This window comes from Sciurus vulgaris (genome assembly GCF_902686455.1).
Source record: "Sciurus vulgaris genome assembly, chromosome: 13".
NCBI classification, from domain to species: domain Eukaryota; kingdom Metazoa; phylum Chordata; class Mammalia; order Rodentia; family Sciuridae; genus Sciurus; species Sciurus vulgaris.
Genome location: NC_136474.1, coordinates 37,174,875 through 37,196,263, shown reverse-complemented (window position 1 = coordinate 37,196,263; position 21,389 = coordinate 37,174,875). Strand labels below are relative to the sequence as shown.

Below are 21,389 nucleotides of genomic sequence, written 5' to 3'. Positions count from 1 at the left end.
AGGATTGGCTTTAGTTTCACATTTATGTAATTTCATTTTAAATAATGACTATATTTGAACACTAGTTTGCAAAATTCATGAAAAGTTAGTGGTTGGCTCTTGCTAGCTAGTCCTCACATGACTCAATGGTGATGTATTAGAAGGATTTCCTTTAAAATCAGGAAGACTCACAGGCATCACTGCTTCTGTTATCATTGTACCTGTAAGGAACAAGGCTGCAGCTATTTCTCCTCTGATTCTGCCCCCTGCCCACACACCACTTTGTAATCTAGAATGTTAACTTTCTTGTCAGTCATTGGTCCAATTAGCCCACGGGCTTTCACTATCTAAGGGTAACTCCCTTTCTATTTGCTCTCTTTTTCTCTCTCTCACTTTCACTCACTCTCTCTCTGACTCTGACTCTCTCACTTTCTTTCTCTTTCGCCCTTAAGGGCAGATGCTCTGTTTGTCTGCTTATTAAAATCTCTTGTGTGAGTTCCTGCATCAGGAGTGAGTTTTCTGGGTGCTTTCAGTACTGAAAGCCCTAGCAGTAAACAGAAGAAAATTTGAAAATGAAGAGCATTATCAACTGAAAAGAACAAAAAGCTACTGTCAGCACTTCCAGATGATGTGACTGTGTAAGTAGAAACGTCCAAAAAATGGATTCCTTAGCTCAATATTCAAAAACTAATGCTGTAGCTAAACACCAGCCATACTTAGAAAATAAGAAAGAATATCAAATGGTAACAAAATATATTGGTTTCTAAGAATTCATTCTACAAAATGATGAAAGGTCTTTATGGGGATCATTATAAACACTGTGTTGAAAAATAGGGGGGGGAACCCCGACGTAAATGCAATCTGCAAAAGCCACAAGCAGGAAGAGTCCATAATTTTAAGGTATCATTTTCCCTAACTTAAGCTAAAGATTCATTAAAATGCCAATCAAAAGCCCAGGAGGTTGTTCATAGGACTTGAAGGAGTGCCCCACATGGCTCAGGGTTCTTAAGACAGGAGGCAAACACCATGTAGGGGCTCTGCAAACATTACTAGAAAACAATTACACCTTTATTTTCACTAACCTCTAACTAAACTCAACATTTACTTCAATCACGGAAGTAGGCCACAAAGGTTCAGCATGCCCTGCGCATTTGTTACCAACATAAATTACACATATTTTTATAGCAATCACTGTGGTTGGAAATATTGTTTGTCTCTGGTCTCTTCAAAATAACAGTAGTTATTAAGCTCACTACCAGATTTTGTTATTTTATATGCTAATTAATAACCAAGGTTGCCTATCATATTAAAATTTCTAGTATCCTCATGGATGTACTTCAAAAATAATTGCTTTTCTCCATAATGTAATGCCAGTTGCAAATGTTCAGCATTTAAAAGCACTACTCTGAGAAAATGCTCACAGAGAATGAATTTATTCTTGGCACAAAAAACAATTAAGAAGTCAATAGTGGTTGGGGTGTTACTGGGTCATTATGTTACTGGAACATTATGGGCATTTCAATGAATTCTGGAAGGTTACATGTGGGCTGGAGTGTTACCATGGAAATTTCTCCAGTACAAGATTATCAGTCCAGTCAGAGTCATTCCTATTGTATGCAAAGGGGTCTTTCCAGTGGAAGTCACACCGTTTGGTGGGGGGCATATGAGGATTAACTTATGAACTGGTTAACATGAGAGGCCTGCTTCCTTTCCCAGCCTGGGCTCCAGCAGGCCTTCCTTTATGAGTATCCCTTTGACAGCCATGGACCCCGCCTTCCTCTTCTTCTCACCACTTTGGTGCCCCTCCCCCCACAATCCTTTGCTTGCTGAGGATCAACCACAGATTCCAGAAGCAGATCACACAGGACACAGCTTGGGGAGCATGTCCCAAATGTCTGATCATGGGATGTCCCTCAGCCTTAGCCTCAGCTTTCTCATCTGTACAATGAAGACAATAAGATCACACAACTAAGGTGGTTGCTGTAAGGATGAAAAACATTTGTGTTGTTTATTTTCTTTATGGTGAAACGCGTCATCATATAATAAGGCCCTACAAATTATCCTGTGAGGACAGTTTCCTCAGGTAGTGAGTGCTTATAATTTTATGTAGCCTTGACATTTAATTTTAAATGTAAGTTTAACTTTCACACCAGAAGCACCTGCTTATATTTAAAATTGGATGTCACCCTAACATAGTTTTCAATACTGTAAGGCCACCCTATGGCTCCAGCTGGAAACCAGAGATAAGTACTCATTGGCTGCTTCCCAGCTGAAGCAGGAGGTTCGCAAGTTCCAAGGCCAGCCTCAGCAAGTGAATGAAGCCCTCAGCAACTGAGCAAGACCCTGTCTCAAAATAAAAAATGAAAAGGGTTGGGGATGTGGCTCAGTGGTTAAGCACCCCTGGGTTCAAACTCCAGCTTCAAAAAAAAAAAAGAACCAATTCATAATAAGAGGAGAACCAGGAGGTCTAAATTTTCCAGGTGGGTAAGTGATAGCAGAAGGCAGTAGAACAGACTTAAGAAAAGGGCTTCTCTTTTGTTACCAGGAGAGACTGCCCCATGCAGCACTCATTTCTAAAGACACTCCCTGACCCTGCTTAAATAAGCATAACAGTAAAATTCAAGAACCTACCATACTCGGGGACAGTTTTCAGAAGGAATCCACAAATTGAATGTTTAGGGCATTTTCACATTACAAGAAAGTAACACCTCCAGATCTGTCAAGATTGCATAAATCTATGGAGGAAAATTCATGGAAAGAGACCCAGCTGGAGTTCCTCAGACACATACAGTCAAGGAACCCTTTTTCATACAGCAAATCATGCTGCTCCCAAGTTAGAATTCAAGAGACCTTCTGGCTAAGGGTGGGAGAGTCCCGAGGCTGCACTTGCTCAGTCTCTCCCAGGGCCCTCTGACTTGTCTAACCCTTTCATTGATCTGGGAACCCTGCAAGTAAAGCAATAGTCCTCAAACTTGGAAACAAATATAAATCCCCTGGGACATTTTAAAAACTAACAACTCCTCACCTCCTCATCTGAAATTCTGACTTCCTAACTGCAGCTTACCCTGAGCCCCAACCAAACCAGAGCACTTAGGATACAGTACAGGGTATTTGTGCACTCAAGGAAGTCAGACTATGAACTCCAAAGAAGGAAATGCACATTAGCAGCCCCACATCTCTGCACTGATGGATCCTGGACTGTGCAGGGGAACACCCTGTGAACCCCAGGGTATGTCCTACAATGCATTTGCACAGGAATAATACTGGTGTCTTCTGCTCTGTGGTTGTGGGTGGCACCACCACTGTAGAGTGGGGCAGTGTGAAGACAAAACGCAAAACACCAAAGTTCAATCAAGCTAATGCTTGGGAAACAACTGAGATATTTGGCTGTTGACTCATATTAGTAATGATTTTGCCCTTAATACTCAGTTTCAAAAGATTTTAACTATCCATACCTTGCTAGCAGGAGAAATGCCTTGCTATGTAACTCTTAAATATTAATATTTAACTATTAAATATCATTTCAAGAGGTAAAATCTATTTTAAACTTAAACGGTTTGTGATTTTTGTAGAATTCTATGAAATTCTCAAATTCTTTACTCAAATTATTAAAATGATCACGAAGCAATCAAGTATATAATTTTAATTATTTTCCATATTTGTTTACATGAATTTTTTTTTATGAAGAAATAACTTACTCTGTAACTTTATACAAAGTTTTTATATCATAAGTACCTCAATTTTCTCCATGGAAAATTGAAGACAAAATTATTAACTAGTTCTCTATTACATTGTTGCAGAATAATTGAAAATTGCTGTGCAATTTTTTAAACCCTAGGAATAAGATGAAAATTCAGACAGTCACTTCTATTTAGAGAAGTATTTCTTCAGAAAAATCCCAGTGACTTTGAAAACTTACAAAAATTTAACAACTGTGCTGTCACATTGGATCCATAAATATAATAACATCTGCTGGATTTTCAGGACAAGACTTAGGAGAATTTTTTTCACTGCCTTAGAAAAAATAATTTGGTAATTTGAACATTTGCAATTGAGGAGAATTTAAAGAAACATTAAAAACTTCCAAAGCTAAAGACCACTTTATGATAAAATAGGAAAGCAGAATGAAATGCCATTGCAAAGACAATCAATGGTGAGATTCCAAAAGATTTCCTGACTACCTATATATATGCTATTTATATACACTGATCTACAAGGTAGAAGTACTTTTCATTTGTTTTGCCCTCACTCCCTCCTTTTCTCTGATAAAGTAGGCCAGGGATAGTTGGCTGCAAAATCTCAGCAAGTTCCTGGAGAACTGGCTCCCCTCTGAGGAGCTGAGCTTGGGCTGGGCCTGGGCAGGCTCTGGTTACTTATGAGGTATTTACTTTTCCTGGGGGCTGTCTTGGTAGTTGGTCACTCTTTTCCAGGGAAGGAAAAGCTGAATCTGAGGCCATGGTATGCTTTTGTGTCACCTGCCTACAGCAAGTACAATCAATCCACATATCAAGTAAAAGTATTTATAAAAACAAATCTCTATAAAATGCCCTTTTCCCCATTATGTTAGGGAAAGAACTTTTTATTTATTTATTTTTGTGGTGCTGGGACCTGAACCCAGGGCCTCATGCATGACAGGCAAGTAGTTGACAAAAACTGACCTACATCCTAGTCTTCATGGGGAGGGGAATTCTTTTCCAACAAAAGAGAGTAATTTCTTTGAAGTGTTCAAGCAATGAATTAAAAAAAAAAAAAAGGAGCATACTTGTTTTATGTTACAAAATCTGGATTCAGATGACACTGAAAGTTTTAATACAATCTAATTCATTAGGGAATCTTTTCTGCTTTAATTCATTAGTCACTGGGTATAATTATATTATAGCATTGTTCTTTTATTGTTGTTTCATAGGCATGAATGATTTTAACATTGTTCTTTCAGGTAACATTTACCTAAAATTATTTGTATTTAAATATTAGTGACTTACTAAAAACTTGAGTCCGTGCCTAAAAATTTCCATAAAACAATAATTTCCTTTAATTGTTCATATTTATTCAAAAGTATGGTCCACTATTGATAGTGGAAACACTCATGTTTAAGGAGCATATGTTTATTTGTGAATATATATATACCAAATAAAATGTTAAATTAGATTAATATTGAATAAGGCATTGTCAGGTTGAATGTTTAAACTCAGTAACAAGAAAATTTTTAAAATTCAGGTCTGGGGTATAACTCCATGAGAAAATACATGGGAAAGGCCATGGGTTCACCACAACACTGAAAAAAAATTCACAAGAGGTATTTAGTGACCCTGCAGGAGAATAAAATACCCCACCCCAAAAAACATTTCTTTGGCATATTTCAAATTGGATATTCAGAGAAACTTCAGGTTCTGCAATCACAGGAATGACTCTGAAAGGTGATTCTTTTGTAAAAAGAAAAGTATCTATCTACATTAGTAAATAGCAGATGTGCACAGACATTTTTCCATTTTATATCTCCCACCTCCTTTCTCCCTAGGAGGGCTCTACACACAGCAAAGAAGAGATTGGGATTCTAATACCTGACTCTGACAGATGGACACAGGTGGCTGTTGCCTGGAAGACCCCATCTGCATCACAAGACATCCTTGCTGACTATGTGCATCCTATCTTCCATGGAGAAAGGGGTGTATACCTTTGTGCTTGATGTTAAGAAGGGGGATAACCACACAATCACCCGCCTATGATCCCCCAACTCCCTCCCCAATTCCTACCCCACACCACACCTCCATGCTGTGGTTTTCCCTTTTTGCACCTTAATAAATTTGTATGGCTTTTTTCCATTTAATTTCTGTCAGGGCATACCAGTGAACCTTGAGAGGGCCCAGTATAAATGTCTCTTTGTCCTAGCAACACCATGAGTGGATACTGCCTTTTCTTTAATATATTCAAAGGTTAATCCACACCCTATAAGCACTACTAAAGCAAGAAACCTTAAAATTACTGTATAAATATTGACAAATCTGCTAACCTCAAGAGACTTCCAGTATTTTACAGAAAAATGCAGGATATAATCTAGCATTTCATTCCATTTTTTAAAACATAAAAATTATACTAAATTATGCTAAATTTAGTATGATGTCATTATACTAAATATAATAATTATATATATTCAAATATTATAGTATGCTAAATATTAAATACTAAATATAATATATTATATAAATATGATATATTAAATCTTTGAATTACTCACAGAAAAAAGTGTTTGTTCTAGTAATTTACCAGCAATAGTAATTATTGAAATTTCTTAAACACACTAGTAGGACTGTAGAAGCATAAATTAAAAGCATCCCACAGATCCACCCAGGATTTGTTCAGCTACCATAGGTGAGCCTCCCTGGCTACAGTAGGCCCCATAGAAAGTGGATTGTGGGCCTGGCATGGAGTGCAGGGCTGTAATCCCAGAAGCTCTGGGAGGCTGAGGTAGGAAGATCAAAGCAGGCCTCAGCAACCCGGCCTCAAAAATAAAAATAAAAATGTCTGGGGATGTCACTTAGTGATTAAGTAAGGGTTAAATCTGTAGTTACCCACCCCCCATAAAAAAAAAAAAAAAAAAGAAAAAGAAAAAAGTAGACTGGGAAAAATCCACATGCTTGAATGACCTCATCCACCCATTCTACAACATGAACACAATTTCAGGGTTTAAGAACAATAAATGAAGCAACAAGCACTCATTGGAACAAAACATGACTTTTTTTCTAAACAGGAAACAAGTCTTGTATGATTTTTAACAGCATGCAAAATATCACATTTATTTATTTTCTATTGAGCATTCTTCTCTTTCTGACACAAAGCCAAATCTCAATTTTTTTCTCTTTTTTTCAAATCTCAATTTTTTAAAACAAATGTCTAAGGGTAAAATCTACTCTGTTCCCAAAGAATATTAATAAACTTTTATTTTCCTTCCTTCCCCACTGGGGGATCTCAGTCCCTATTTTTATAAAAACTGAGATTTTCAGATAGCTGTTAAATATTTACTAATTTAGACCTACTCAAATTTTACTGTTTTATTTATTTTGCCTACTATTGATTAGAAGTTTTTTTCACTTCATTTTCTTTGGATTCATTCTCTCTTCTTTCTACAGTACACCCTCCCTTTTCTTTTCCATTAAGTTTATGGGTAGTGTGTGGGTAGTATTTCTGAATAATGTCTAATTGAGATAGAAGAAATAAAAGATAGATAGAAAGCAGACAAAAGGAAGAAAAGGGAGACTACTTTAATCCCAATGCCTTGTGGTAAATTTCTTCATACCTTCACTCCCCAGGTCAGTTTTCCTCCCAAGTCTGTCACTTCCCAAGCCAGCTTTTTTTCCCCCCATAACTGTCATTCTAGGAAATCTACACATCTTAGGGTTCCTGGGGAATTCACTCACTTATGAAAAGTACCTTTTAGAATAGATTAAGCAAAGGGAGATTCAATATTTTAAGAAACTCATACATTTCAAATGTTATGTATCGAGACAATATCAACATAAATATCCTAAGACAGCCACACTTCACATACCTTCTTCCTATGCCACCCCCTGCAAAGTTTCCTATAAAAGAGCCTGAGATCCCAAAGGTGCATCTCACTCCTTTGACAGTCGCATTCTCCCCTGAATAAGGATTCCTTGCTTTCCTGAATAAATCTCTGCTCCTCCCTCTTTGACATGTTTTGAAATTCTTTTCTGCAAAATTTGTCAAGGACTCAGTCATCCTGAATTAAGGTCCCCCTTTTCAGGATCTCCTCAGACGCCCTCCAGTGACATTATGGTTTGGGTTTTCATTTCCCTTATAGCGATGCTGGGGATCGAACCCAGGGCTTTATGCATGTCAGGCAATCGATCTATCACTAAGCCACCCCCAGAAGTTCATGGGATATTAATAATAAGTTGACTGACTATAAATAATAGTTTGGCTGATTATAAATAGTTTGACTATAAATTACAAAGTTATCTTCCCTTACTATTTACTGTTTCTGCATTTCTTTTTGCTTCCGGTATCACTGCTCTGCTAAAGTCAAACTTAGCCCTCATTCTTTCAAAGCAAACAGGTTTATATCACTATCTTTGGTTTAAAATGTGACCTTGATGTTTCTAGGTGTATTTTTTGTTTGTCGGGTTTTTGTTTTTTTTTTTTCATTTACCTATTTCACCATAACAAGAGCTTTTACAATCACTACACGTTATCTTTTACCAGTTTTAGGAAGTTTTTCTATGATTTTAATGTTCCTAATTATTTGCAATTTATGGAAATAACTTTATGGTCAAGTCTAGATATAAACATTTCATAAGTAATTGAGGCTGCAGAATATTTATCAATTGTTATATATAAAATATCCTTATCCTTTCATTTTAATTGTTTCCTATCTGGCCATTTTAACCATTTTTTTAAATGTGTTTGTTTGGTACTTGGGATTAAACTCAGGGGTGCTCAACCACTGAGCCACATTCCCAGCCCTTTTTTGTATTTTATTTAAAGACAGGATCTCACTGAGTTGCTTAGGGCCATGCTAAATTGCTGAGGCTTGCGTTGATACAGGTGTGTGCCACCACATCCAGCTTAACCAGTTATTTTCCTTCTGCTCTCTTCCTTCTTTGAATAGACCTTAATCTTCCCACTCAATTTTTTTCTTTTTACTTCTATTCAGTGGTCCTCCTTGAAAGTGTATGCTGATTCTGCCTAACAATTAAAGCATAAAATTAAACAAATTTCAACTCCCTTCACCAAATAATGTAAGAACCACAAATGCTTCAATTCTGACTACCTTTCCACGTTTATTTCCAGTTGTTCACTTAGATTTGTCTTGTCTTCTTTCCTTTAATTCCACCAACTACACACAGATGTTGTATATCCACCTTTTCTATTGTTGTAACTTTGCAATTGGATTTTCAGGAGCATCATTTGTGTAACAGCTGCTGGATTCTAACTACACACACCTGCCCCTATAATTGCTTCCTCCTGCCCACTTCCATCCATTAGCACTTCCTTAGTGAAGGATTGGTGGTCTTGCATCCTCTCAAGTCTTAAAGATTTTACTTTTCTGAGAATGACTATCTTCCCACCTCTCTTGAAAGCTAAATCTGTAATCCTTGGTATTTATTCCCTCTCGGAACTCTGTGAGCTCATGGATCTGGGTGTTTCACTGTTTGTTATTCCTTCCTCGGGCTGCTTTCTACAGCTTTTTTGTATTCTTGTTTTGGATCATTTCCATATGGTGGTGTTGATGGCATGCACTGTTTTCTTTTTATTCCAAAGCCTTCCTCACTCTCAAGATTGGTGACCCCCTTGAATCATGAGAATTCCCATAGATCATCTGTTAAGTCTTTCCTCCTCCCTGTGATGGGCTGATTTGACTCCATGGAATAGTTATAGGCCAGGCTATATGGGCAATGACTAAATAAACTCCATTTTGCTCTGAGACTCCATGTTATGTAGGAAATGCTTCTCCCATGAGAATGCCCTGCCTCTGTACCTGTAACAGTTGCTTAGTATGACATGATTGGTAATACAAAATGATGAAATGGCAATTCTTGTATAATAAAAAATTGTTCTCTTTTTGATTCCTATTTTCCTAAACAATGTACCATGTCAACAGTGATGTCAACAGGGATTATCTAGATGTTAGATAATTCTTTAATTTGATACAAATTCTTTAATTTGTACCTAAGTAACATCATTTTGAGCCACTTCCCCCTTCTGCTAATGATTTCAGATCTCATGATGTTTTTAATTTTAAATCATAGCAACAGACACTTATGATTGATGTACTGACTGACTTATGGTATAAAAACCCCTACAACCCTATGGTCTGTGTTTTTCTCCCAATAGCCATTTTTGAGGCATTGTGTGAGACAGTCAGCCAGCTGGCTAATAAAGACTCTCAAATTTGGACTTCTCAGGGGTGATCAGTCTGTTCTTAAACACTCCCTCAGAACCCAAATCAGATGCATGGATCTTGTCACTCTTCACCCTGCCCCTTAACCCATCTTTCATATTTTCCTTTGTCTCTTTGGGGTGTATGTTGCCTATTTATTTCAGATCTGCCTTCCAATCAGCTGTTTTCCACCTATGTCTAATCTGCTATTTCAGAATCTACTGAATTCCTTATTTCAATAATTCATGTTTTCATGTCTAGAAACTGCTCTTTTTCAATTCTGCTTGATCATTTTCATATAAAGATTGTTTCTTTATAAGAAGGAAACTGTGAAACAAAAATTTCTTCTTTTCATTATTCCTATCTTGTATTTCTTTAGACATATAAAACATTTTGCATTCTAAATCTATTTCCAATATTTACATCTGTTTTGATCTTGTCCTGTAGTTCTCCTGTGAAGTAGTTTGTTTCTTGATGCATTTAATGTTTTGTTTCTACTGTGAGCACGTGGTGGCCAGATACCATTTGTTCTTTTGAAGACTTTATAAATACCAGTGGTAAAACAAACAGTCCATGTATCCAGGGCCTATTATCCTCACACAGACACCTGGACAATGGCCTGGCAAGACCCACAGCTAACAGAAAAGTATGTGAAGTTGAAAGAAGTTTTAACCAATAATGACAAGTTGATCCAAACAACTAAAATCTGAGGGTTTACGTATTAATTTAACCTTCTTGACACGTCTGTGAGGGAGGTTACTATTACATTCTATATTTTTAGAGATGAAGAAACAGACACAGAGAGGGAAAGCATGTTACCTGAGAGCACACAGTTGGCACAAACTGTGGAACCAGAATTCCACCAACCTACTACCTATTGGCAAGTATGGTACATTGCTTATGTTAACATATTTCCAAAGAAGACTGATAGAATCATCATTTCTACAACCACCACTATGCCTATTCTATGCAATTCTGAAAGTAAAATTAGAGGCACTGGAAAATAGATATTCTGAAAGGAATAGCATAGGCATGTAATCATGCCAGTGATGGTTTTGTGGACAATGACCAGCAAAGAAGAAAACTCAGAATCCCCCACCCAGGGTCAAGTCTGTAGCACAGTTGAGCTTCTTCATGCTGTGACAGGCTACTGGAAACAAAGTCCACAGCTCTCATGCCTAGAGGTGGTCATGACTCAAATGAACTTAGCCTCCTGGGTATCAAGGACAATACTGGACACCATCTCCATGCTGAACTATATGGGTCCTCTGTCTACCTGCACATCCCCTGCCCTGAGATATATTTTCCTTTCTAGTCCCCAGTCCTAGCCTGGTTCTTCTCAGGCTTTCCCTTCTTAGATTAGATGCTGCTTGGAGTACCAACTAGACACTACAAACCAGGCTTCTGGAGAGCTCTGGTTACACAATGATCCCAGGCGGCCTTGTCAAAGTATGCAAAGCATACAACTCGGCTCAGATCAGACTTGGACTCTCAGTCCCCCTCAATACAACTAATAATCCCTGCCCAAAGTCTTCCTCTTTCCTGCCTTTTGATCTGCGGTCGTTTAACAGACATTGTCCTTTTTCAGTTTTACCACAGAAAGGCTCTTAGAACAGAAATCATGTCATGCATTTCACTCCCAGAGGTAAATAAAACCCTCAAAATCAGTCAATTGACATTTCCATGGGAAATGAGTCAGCAGCTGGAGAGCTGAGGGATACTCATATGAAATTTTATTCTTAGTAGACAACCTAAATGTTTATGAAATACACATGGAAACTCCATCTCCCGTATAATTTCAAATGAGCATATTTAAGGATCAATCAGCATCACTTAACAATAGGTACACATTCTGAGAGATGCTAGGAGATTTCAACATTGTGTGAACATCATAGAGTACATTAACACAAACCTAGTCATATAGTATGCTCCTAGGATGCACACCTATACAGCATGTTACTGTACTGAATAGCCAATTTTAACATAATTGTGTATCTAAACACAGAAAAAGTACAGTAAATATTGCACAATAGCAATATTTTGGGTTCAAATAAAGTCTTTTGGGACCAGCACATATGCTCATCATAAACCAAAACATTATTATGGGCACATAATTATACTAATTTCTTCAGATATTTGGTAAGCTCTTACTTCATGCTAATAGCAGACCACCACAAAAAGAAATGTAGTTCCATTTTCAGAAAGTTTACATTTAACATGAGTGGCAGACACAACAAAATGTCTGTCATATGAAACAAAATACTTTTAATAATAGATATTAAACTAATTGGATAAAGAGTTGGTGCCTTTTGATTTATTGGCAAGGTGATTCAGGTGAGCACCTGGTCAAGGTTCAAATTACAAATTAGTTTCTGGCTCCACCCCTGGGCGTTGAAAGCCTAAACCCTCTAGTCACAATTATTGGGTAAGAACACACGACACAGCACAGACGAGGAAAGTCAGATCTTGGGACTTTGCTAGATATTTTAGGAGAGACAATCATTCACATTTTTACTTTCTCAGCAAATATATATTGAGAACTAACAATCTTACTGAACTCAACTAGGTTACACCTGATCTCTCTGTGCTTCCCTCCACAGCATTCTTCACCCATCACCTCCTCAGTACACACAGACAGACACACAGGTGCACAGGTACACAGCAGAATCCCCAAGGATCCCACTAGCAAACTAGACCTGAACTCAGAACCCAGCCTGAGAGCCGTTTGCTGACTGTGGGGTGGCACACTGGGTCTGCATATTTCTGAAAGGGCCCCAGTTAAACTTGGTGGCCTTCACCTGGACACTCTGTCACAGCCCTAGATGCCAAAATGAATGGTCCCAGAAGTTCTCAATTTTTTATTTTTTATTTTATTTTTTTTTCCTGCTTGGACTAACCAATGAGCTACAGGCCTCCCTTTTAATCTTGAACTCTCCCTCAGTTAATTTCTGTTGACAACAGTGATAATTTCACCACTTTGCCCATCAGTTTACCACTCCTAGAAATACTGTATTCAATTTAATTTTAACAGGTTCTCAGGCTACTCAGAGACTTAGATGTTAACATAACAAACGACTTAAGTCTGAGTCCTGCAGGCAGCACCCCCTCTAAGCAGCAGGTCACACTGCAGGGCTTCCACTTCTTGCTTACTCATTAGAGAAATTTTCTGTTCGGTCTTGGATACCCCAAGTAATGGGACATTACAAAGAAGATTTAAGCCTCAGCCAGAGTTCCAGGGACCACACAGGGCTATGTAAACTGAGATGAGTTCAAGGTCCACCAGCCCTAAGAATCACATGGTATTACAAATTTCTTCTCCAGAGAACATAACCATTAAGTCAGATGATGGAACCACAAGCAACACAGTTTCTGAAAGTCACATCCTAAAAGAATTTAGAAAGGTTCATAAATTTAAATATCAGATACATTCATAATATTCTCCCAAAAGAAATACAAAAATGTTTGTTAGTCAAAAACTAAACATTATCCAAGTTTCTCTTCATAAGTTAGATATAACTGACACTGCCTCTATGCACATCTTATGTGTAAGTATATCTTATCCTAAAGCGTAAACAGGAAAAATTTAATGAAAGCACAGATAAGAGATAGTACACCTTTTTCCCCACTTGGTGATTTAAATCTTGGAGGAAACTTTTTTATTGCTGTGCTATTAATGAGCATATAATAAGTAGGTAGTTTCTAATTTTAAGCTAATTAAAATGCCAAATGTTTTTGTGAATTGCACTGCTATAATCATTGGTATTCATGTATCACTATAGTACACTGATTTAGTTCAAGTTGCGGAATCTGCCCAAGTGCTCATCAACAGATGAATGAATGAATAAATTGCAGTGTACATACACAATGCAGTTTTACTTAGCCAAAAGAAAATGAAATTATGTCATTTGTCAAATAATGGATGGAACTGAAGAACACTGTGCTAAATGAAATCAGTCAGACTCTCATATATGGAGCGAGAGAGGGGGATAAAGGAATAAAAAAGGGATCTTGTGAAAGAAAATAGAAGGGAGACTAATAGAGTAGAGGAAAGGGAAGGAGAGGGAGAGAAGAGAAGAGAGCATGGGGAATGTCTGGGGAACAGAGTTTACCAAATTATGTTATATCCCTCTGTAAATAAATCACAATGAATCTCAGTTATATGTATTATTACAATGCACTAATTGAAAAATAATGAAGAGGGATCAGTAGAATAGAGTAAGTGGATGGGGGAGGGAGGAATGGAGGAAAAGGTATTGAGAATGATACTGATCAAATCATGATATGTGTGCATATGAATATGGCATAATGAATTCCACTAATATAATTATAATATACCAATATAAATAGAAACAATTTTTAAAAGTCAAATGTTTCATGCTTCTGTTAGTGTTCATTCTAATACATTGAAAATACCCAGTATTTGGAACTTAATATTTTTACCTCTATTCCAAGTCAGATCTCTATTGCATTATTGAAGATTAAAGTTTCTAATAGACAAGAAAGGATATACAATGTACAGGAACAAACTGAACTTAGCACCCTTACCATCATACAATGATACATGTAATGCCCACATCAGAGCACGGCTTTTAAACAGTTAAAAACAGTTAAAGTGTTTGATTCTTAAGCAAATATAGAAAGGTTTGTAAGCTTATTAACAAATGATCCAGGGAACAGCATTTTGAGAAACTGGAAATTTATAGGCATTTCTGAAAGGATGTAAAAAAAAAAAAGATATTGCTAGATTACATAAAAGCTAATTAATGTCCTATAGGACACTAATATCTTCATAGTTATCTTTCATACTGCAAAAATGCACTCATCAATTTAGCAGGTAACATCTCAGTGTCTCAATTATCATCAAATAGTAAATGAGTAAGGCAGCTGTGGGAACATTCTCCTAGATAATTAAGCAATCACAGATACCTATTAAACAATGCCCTTGTAGAAAACTGAGAGGTCACACTATTCCACACTCTTTGACAGAATATACAAGTGGTACAGAATTTTTCTTAACACATGATTTAAAAAAAAAAATTAAAGCATATAATTTTATGCTTTAGAATTCAAACTAGGAAAAATGCATATCTATACTTTAGAGAAACATATTATATTTGGTTTTATGCCTTTCAGAAATATGCAGAAATGTATAATGCAGCTTTTAAAAAGTTATTCAATACCAAAAGCAGAGGCCTAAGGCAATCGTCTTATCAGTGGGTCCCAGAGGCAGGTAGAAATAGGTAAAATTTAGAAGACACACTAAAGAACTTTGTGTGTTGAAATAACCATTCAAAAGTTCTAAAAAAATAAGTGAGGGGAATATCCTAAAGTTCATTTCATCTTTGTTATTTAGAAACCTGAAGCTAAACCCTGGATCATTTACTTCCAAATTGTTTAAGCCATTTTACATTTTTATATTCAAACTGTTTTTGATTTAAAGGAGAAAATTCACCATAACAGTTACTCATTGAAGGAGAGTTTTCTGTCCTTTATAAGGTACTTTGGAGTGATTTGGTCTTCCTCTTCCTAAACAACCCACACAGAGAAGCAGATTTTCCTTAAGGCCTATGAAACTTGGGTTCTCCTCGTAACACCCTCCAGGCCTGGCAGGGGCTCTGAGAGTGTGTTCTTATACACATTTTGTTTGCTTTTGCTTAAAGAGTCTCCCACAATACCACAAGCTTCAGACCACACCAAACCTGGCTCTCTCCTCACCTAATGTTCTGGGTTGAGCAGTCAGACTTTTATTAGAGAACATGCTTTTGTTAACACATCCCAGCCTTCCTATTTCTGAGAAATGCATTCACGTGCTATGAATAAGGGTCTGCTTACTAGTTTGTCAAAAGTTCTTTTTAAAAACCTTCAAGTTCAAATGTCCATAAAAACATTGATCCCTGTGTCCCAGGCGATTTCCCCAAAGCCTGTGTCAAAGCATGGCTTCCCATTCACAGGGAGCCTTTCTACACACACCAGCTTGATTCACTGGACAGATCAAACTCACTGTAGGCAAACATTAACATTCTACCAAGGCAAGAAGAGCCTGACTCAGTTAAAACATCAGTAGGACCTTAGTCTCTGTTAGCCAAGGCAATAACTTCTTTATAGACTACATTGATCCTCTTAGCACTCTTAGGTGTTACTTGAGATTGAACATGTTCTTTTTGCAATAAAGAGTGTTGACAGTACTTATCAAATAAAGACAAACAATCCATGTCCACTAAATGAGACGACTCCTGAAAGTAAACTCTTGGAGAAGACGTATGACAAAGACAATATTGGGCATCTATGTAAATAAATGCTCATGACTTTATACTTCTAGCAGTGGGAGACTCTATTCAGTGCTTCTAGTCTGCATGCCCATGATTTACACCAAGTATTTAAAGTTGATCATGTTCTCAGGTAAGAATAACTTACACACTACAGTTGTCTCACTATTATATGCACTGTAGATATTTACACTTGAAACTGGTAATACTGTGCAAGAACTTATAGGATTAATATACTGTCATCAAAGATGATATAAGATAATGCTTTCCACTGAAGAGACCCAAGGCTTCAATGAAGAAAGGGTACAAATCTTCAAGTCAAGGTATTAATATTAATTCTTCAGGTCAAGCACTGAGTTATTACATAAACAGATTTGTTTTCCATGTTGGTCAACAAAATAGACTTGGTCTGGACCCCTAGTTACGGGCAGGGACATTTCCATGAGTGGATTTTTGGACTTCGTGGGGAGGAGGGGAGACATCAATGAATGAAAACATTATCACTCTTAGAAGTATCACTCAAAGTGTTATGTCCTACCTGTAGTGGGTCAGAATTTTTTTTTTTCTTGGAATATGAAGGGCACTTTTGACTGGCGGAGAAAGCAAAAGGAAGCTTCTGGAGAAAAATTACAAGTGTGGAGATTATCAGACCTACCCACTGAATTGATCTGTGAGTGGTCATTCAACAAATATCACCATTAAGGAATGAAATTGTTAATATGTACTTCAGTCCTCTTTGGGGTAATGGGGGTGCAGCAGCTGTCAACTAGACCTTATGCTTTACCTACATGGAGCCAATGATTCAGCTGTGAGTTAAGATTCCAACTGTGTAGTTGCTACATGGGGGCAGGGTGAACACTATTCTTCAGAGAGTGACAATCCATGAGACAGATTTACAACGCTGGACAAGCAATCAAATGTGCACATTTTATTATTCTCCCTCTTCTTTCTCCAAAATGCCTGAAATTAATAATGAAATGGTAGGGAAAATGATAAAACAGAGAGCTACTGCCTTCCTCCACTTCTGCCTCCCAGGAGCAAGTAAAGGAAATGACAACCGCTTATACAGAAAACAGAACTCTAACTTAGAATCTGTGTTCAGATTTCCTCTGGAGTTCCCTTCAAGAGCATAGCTCCACATAAAACAACTCTCATCTTGACTAAAAGAGTTTTAGAAGGCAGCTCAGATAGTTGCTTATGTTTTTAAAATATCAGATCTTATGTCATAGACTATTGGTTGCAGCCCACTCAACTTTGTTTATCCTCGGACAGACAGAATATAGACAAGAATAAAAGAGAAAAAGGAAGGGGAATGAAGAAGAAGGGAGGGGAGGAAAAAGTGAAGCACAAGCTAATGGTACAGGTTACCTAGAAACATTTTACTTCCTGTGCACAATTCTCCTGACTCAAAACGCCCACTGACTAAAAAGATCATATCAAGCTGGGTGCAGTGGCACTTGCCTGTAATCCCAGTGGCTCAGGAGGCTGAAGCAGAGGATCATGAATCCAAAACCAGCCTCAGCAACTCAGCAAAGCACTTAGCAACTCGGTGAGAACTTGTCTCTAATAAAAATATTTAAAAAGGGCTGGGGATGTGGCTCAGTGGTTGAGCACCCCTGAGTTAAACCCCCAGTACCTAAATAAATAAATAACTGATCATGTCAAAATGTGCATGATCCCTGTGAGCACAAATTCCAGCAAGTCCTTTTCTGGAAGAGCTTCTCTCATGACCAAACCTCATGCAAGCTGACCCACAAGGAAGAATGGTTTCCTCCTGAGAATCAGCTATGAATGGAGGAAAAATGGCATTTGGTCTGTGTGGGAAGAAGATATATGCATTTTTTACATTTATATGCACTTCTCATTACTTTCATGTTGGTGCTCGAGTACATTTCAGTTTAGTCTTAAAGTCTACAGGAAAAGCACTTCTTAGGAAAATGTTGAGCAACACTGAGGTTCATGACTTAATATTGGAACCTGAAATCCCACCCTGACAGCAAACTCCTCCTTAAAATTTCTCACAGGAGGCTGAGGCAGGAGAATCAAAAGTTTGAGGCCAGCTTCAGCAAATTAGCAAGGCACAAATCAATTTAGGGAGACGCTATCTCAAAAAAAAAAAAAAAAAAAAAAGTAAAATAAAAAGGGCTAGAGACACAGCTCTGGTAAAATGCCCTGGGATTCAATGCCCAGTACAGCAAAATTAATTAATTAATTAATTAATTTAATTTAACTTCTCACATAATGGCACAGACATGAGAATAATCTATCGTGATATGGTAATAACAGATTTCAAATAAAAGTTTTTAGTGCTTTACTTAAAACTTTTTAAGTAACACACACACACACACACACACACACACAAATATTTCCCAAATACTCTGAAAACGAAGAATTATTAGCTTATCTAATTAGCTTATGTAGTGAGATAAATAACATTTATTTGCCATTTTTTCTACTCCCACAAATCATACTATCAGAATGAGAGCCCTAAGGAATTATCAAATGTACTTTTTCTAGTCTCTATGAACCTTTTAAAACCACAAGTCCTTTAAATATAATCTTGACATTTGAAGAACCATTAGTAGCCCTCTCTTCCCTGTGGTGATCAACCTTATTATCTAAAATGTTTGTGGCAAGGCAAATTTATTTTTTAACATTTAGTTTGAGTATTAAATACATCTAAATAAAAAGAGGGTGATACATGAAAGCTAGCATTGATATTTACAGAGTCAGCCAGACAGCCACAGGGAGCTGAGCTTAGAAACACATTCACTGCAGGCAGGTGTACTGCCCTCCCCACGGAGCACCTGCTCATGTGACTCCTCAGCGTCAGAGGGGGCACCCTCTTGGGTTCCAGGGAATGCAATACCAGTGAAAAACAAAGAATGAGTAAAAAAAAAAAAACTAACAATGTCAATATCACACAATTAAAACTAAGGAAACAGGAAAGGCAGCAAAGACCTCTCAAGGCAAAGGTTTCTGAAGCCACATTTCCTCCAAGTGATAGTGACCTCCAGTGACTTACTTTTTAACTGTACTTCAGTGACTGTGTGTGGAATTATCTGACACTTCATTTCAACAAGTAAATTAATTATTCTGGTTCTTTTTAAATTTATTAGCAAAATGACAAATGCTTTCTTGCAGGACCTAATGATTGGGCTTTATGTAAATGCTCCATTATAATTAATTAACGGAGATGGTTACACAATGCCAAGTTAAAATAGTGTCTGAAATGCAGGTCGGTATTTGCATGTTCATTTGTTGCAGGGACTCCCATACACTATGGCCTTAAATGTGTGAATATGAAATCGTTAATCCATTTGGCACAGAGGGATGAATGGTGGAAGGGTAACTTTGCAATGCTTTTCCCTTCAGGCTAAACTTTCCGGTGATGACAAAGCTAAATCTGTATAAGCGGCAGCAAGGTCAATTTCTGAACATGCCTACCAGCACTCTCTTGAAAGTCACGTCAATTTGTCCTCCTGCCCACAACTCGATATTTTAAAATTTTTTGAGGATCGATGGCAGGAGGGAGCGAAGGACATGAGGGGCTTTTTAAAAATCCCTCAAGAAAAGAGAAGCCCTGTGATGAAAATTTTTAAACTTTTTAAACTTTTGTTTTTAATTGTCAGATTAAAATGCCTTGAGATCTGCTAATCCATTTGACTAGCATATCACAGCATTAATGCAGAGCAGAACGATCAACATGACTGCACTGAACCCACAACAATCAGAAGCAGAACAAATCACAAAACACAAGCATTTGAACATTTAAAACAACCTCAATGACAAACCATTTTTCCACTAAGCAAAAGCCCTCTTCGGAGAGGAGCTGGATGTCTCCCAGAACATGCCAGGAAAATCCAGATTTTACCCCTGTACCCTGCTGTTGTGCCTGCCAGTGCAGCGCCAGAGTTCTCTGGTCCGACCTACTCCGCAGAGTGCCAACTGAACTGGACAGAGCCAGTTCATCTACTGTTTCCTTTTCTTACATAGTTAGAAAACGCACTTAAAATGAAACGACATAAGTGACTGCACTTGCAAGATCCTCTCATGTTCGCTCACCTCTCAATATTCTCAAGCTAATTTTAGGTTTTACTAGAACTTGCGCTTACTCAAAGAGGACGCAAAACAGCAGCCTAGGTTTGGGTTCACAAAAGTCAAAACAGCATGCTTTAGATGCCACAAGAGAAAAAACAAATTTAAACCATCCTATCTTAGCGACGGGACTTGGAGATATTTTTAACGCTTCGTTTTCAGAAACGTTAAATCGCAGGTCTGCGATTACATTTGTAAATATTTATTAACAATAACAACACAATTTCTAAGTTTTCAATATAAGTTTTAAAAGATCTGCTGTACTCACAAGTATTCCCCACCACTACTGTGCTGCAGGTCTGCGCAGACAAAAGAGCAAGCATCCTGAGCAAGGTTCCGGCCACAGGGTCCATGACCACTCTCTGGGGCTCCCCCACCCCACACTCAAAATCCCGCTCGGTGCTGAGGTCTTCTAGCGGGCGCCTTCCTTTGCTCTCTTTCACCAGCACGCGCAGCCTGACGCGGCGCGGAGGTGGAACCTGCAGCCGCACCCACCCATCCACCGCCAGGCGCTCCTCGCCCCAGACGCCTGCGGAGCAGCGCGGTCCAGGCTGCTCAGGACCCGCGATCCCAGCGTGCCGCTGGCACTCCTGGTGGTGATTCGGAGAAGTGCAGGCAGGGACCGCAAATCACACCTGACTGGCTGCTGGTGTTGCCTGGGAGGGATGGCTACAGACCCGCTTTCTTGTCTAGTTTATTCTGAGTTTCCCACTCTCAAGGGAAGAACAGTTCGATATTCTTCAATTTAAAGGGGCCAAGTATGATGAGTGGTGTTTGTTCAGAAGCATTATGTCCCACCTAGTATTGAGCATGGATGGTAGTAAGTCTAAATATTTTGAGTTGAAAAGAGATTGGAACAGAAATAACTAAAGAGGTTTGAAGAAAATTATTACATTTGATAAAACTTTCAGAGAAGAATATTTCATCTTCTCAGTTCATTTCATGGTCCAGGTTTTTAAAAAACACTCCACTTCATTGATCAAGGACCTAGGAATTAGACCAAAGACCCTGTGCCTAATAGAAGAAAGAGTAGGCAAAAATCTTCATCATGTTGGCTTAGGACTTGATTTCCTTAACAAGACTCCTAAAGCGCAAGAAATAAAATCGAGAATCAATAAACAGGATGGATACAAAGTAAAAAGTTTCTT

General features: G+C 37.9%; 1 protein-coding gene across 1 annotated transcript in view; it reads right to left on the bottom strand.

Annotated features, from left to right (window-relative positions):
- The window catches only part of LOC306642730 (contactin-associated protein-like 3), a 237,119-nt gene extending 216,345 nt beyond the window's left edge, over positions 1-20,774 (bottom strand). Inside the window, 1 exon segment of the mRNA XM_079108476.1 lies at positions 20,510-20,774. Coding sequence (XP_078964602.1) covers positions 20,510-20,594 — 85 coding nt within the window. The 5' untranslated portion in view covers positions 20,595-20,774.
- Between the last annotated feature and the right edge of the window lie 615 nt (positions 20,775-21,389).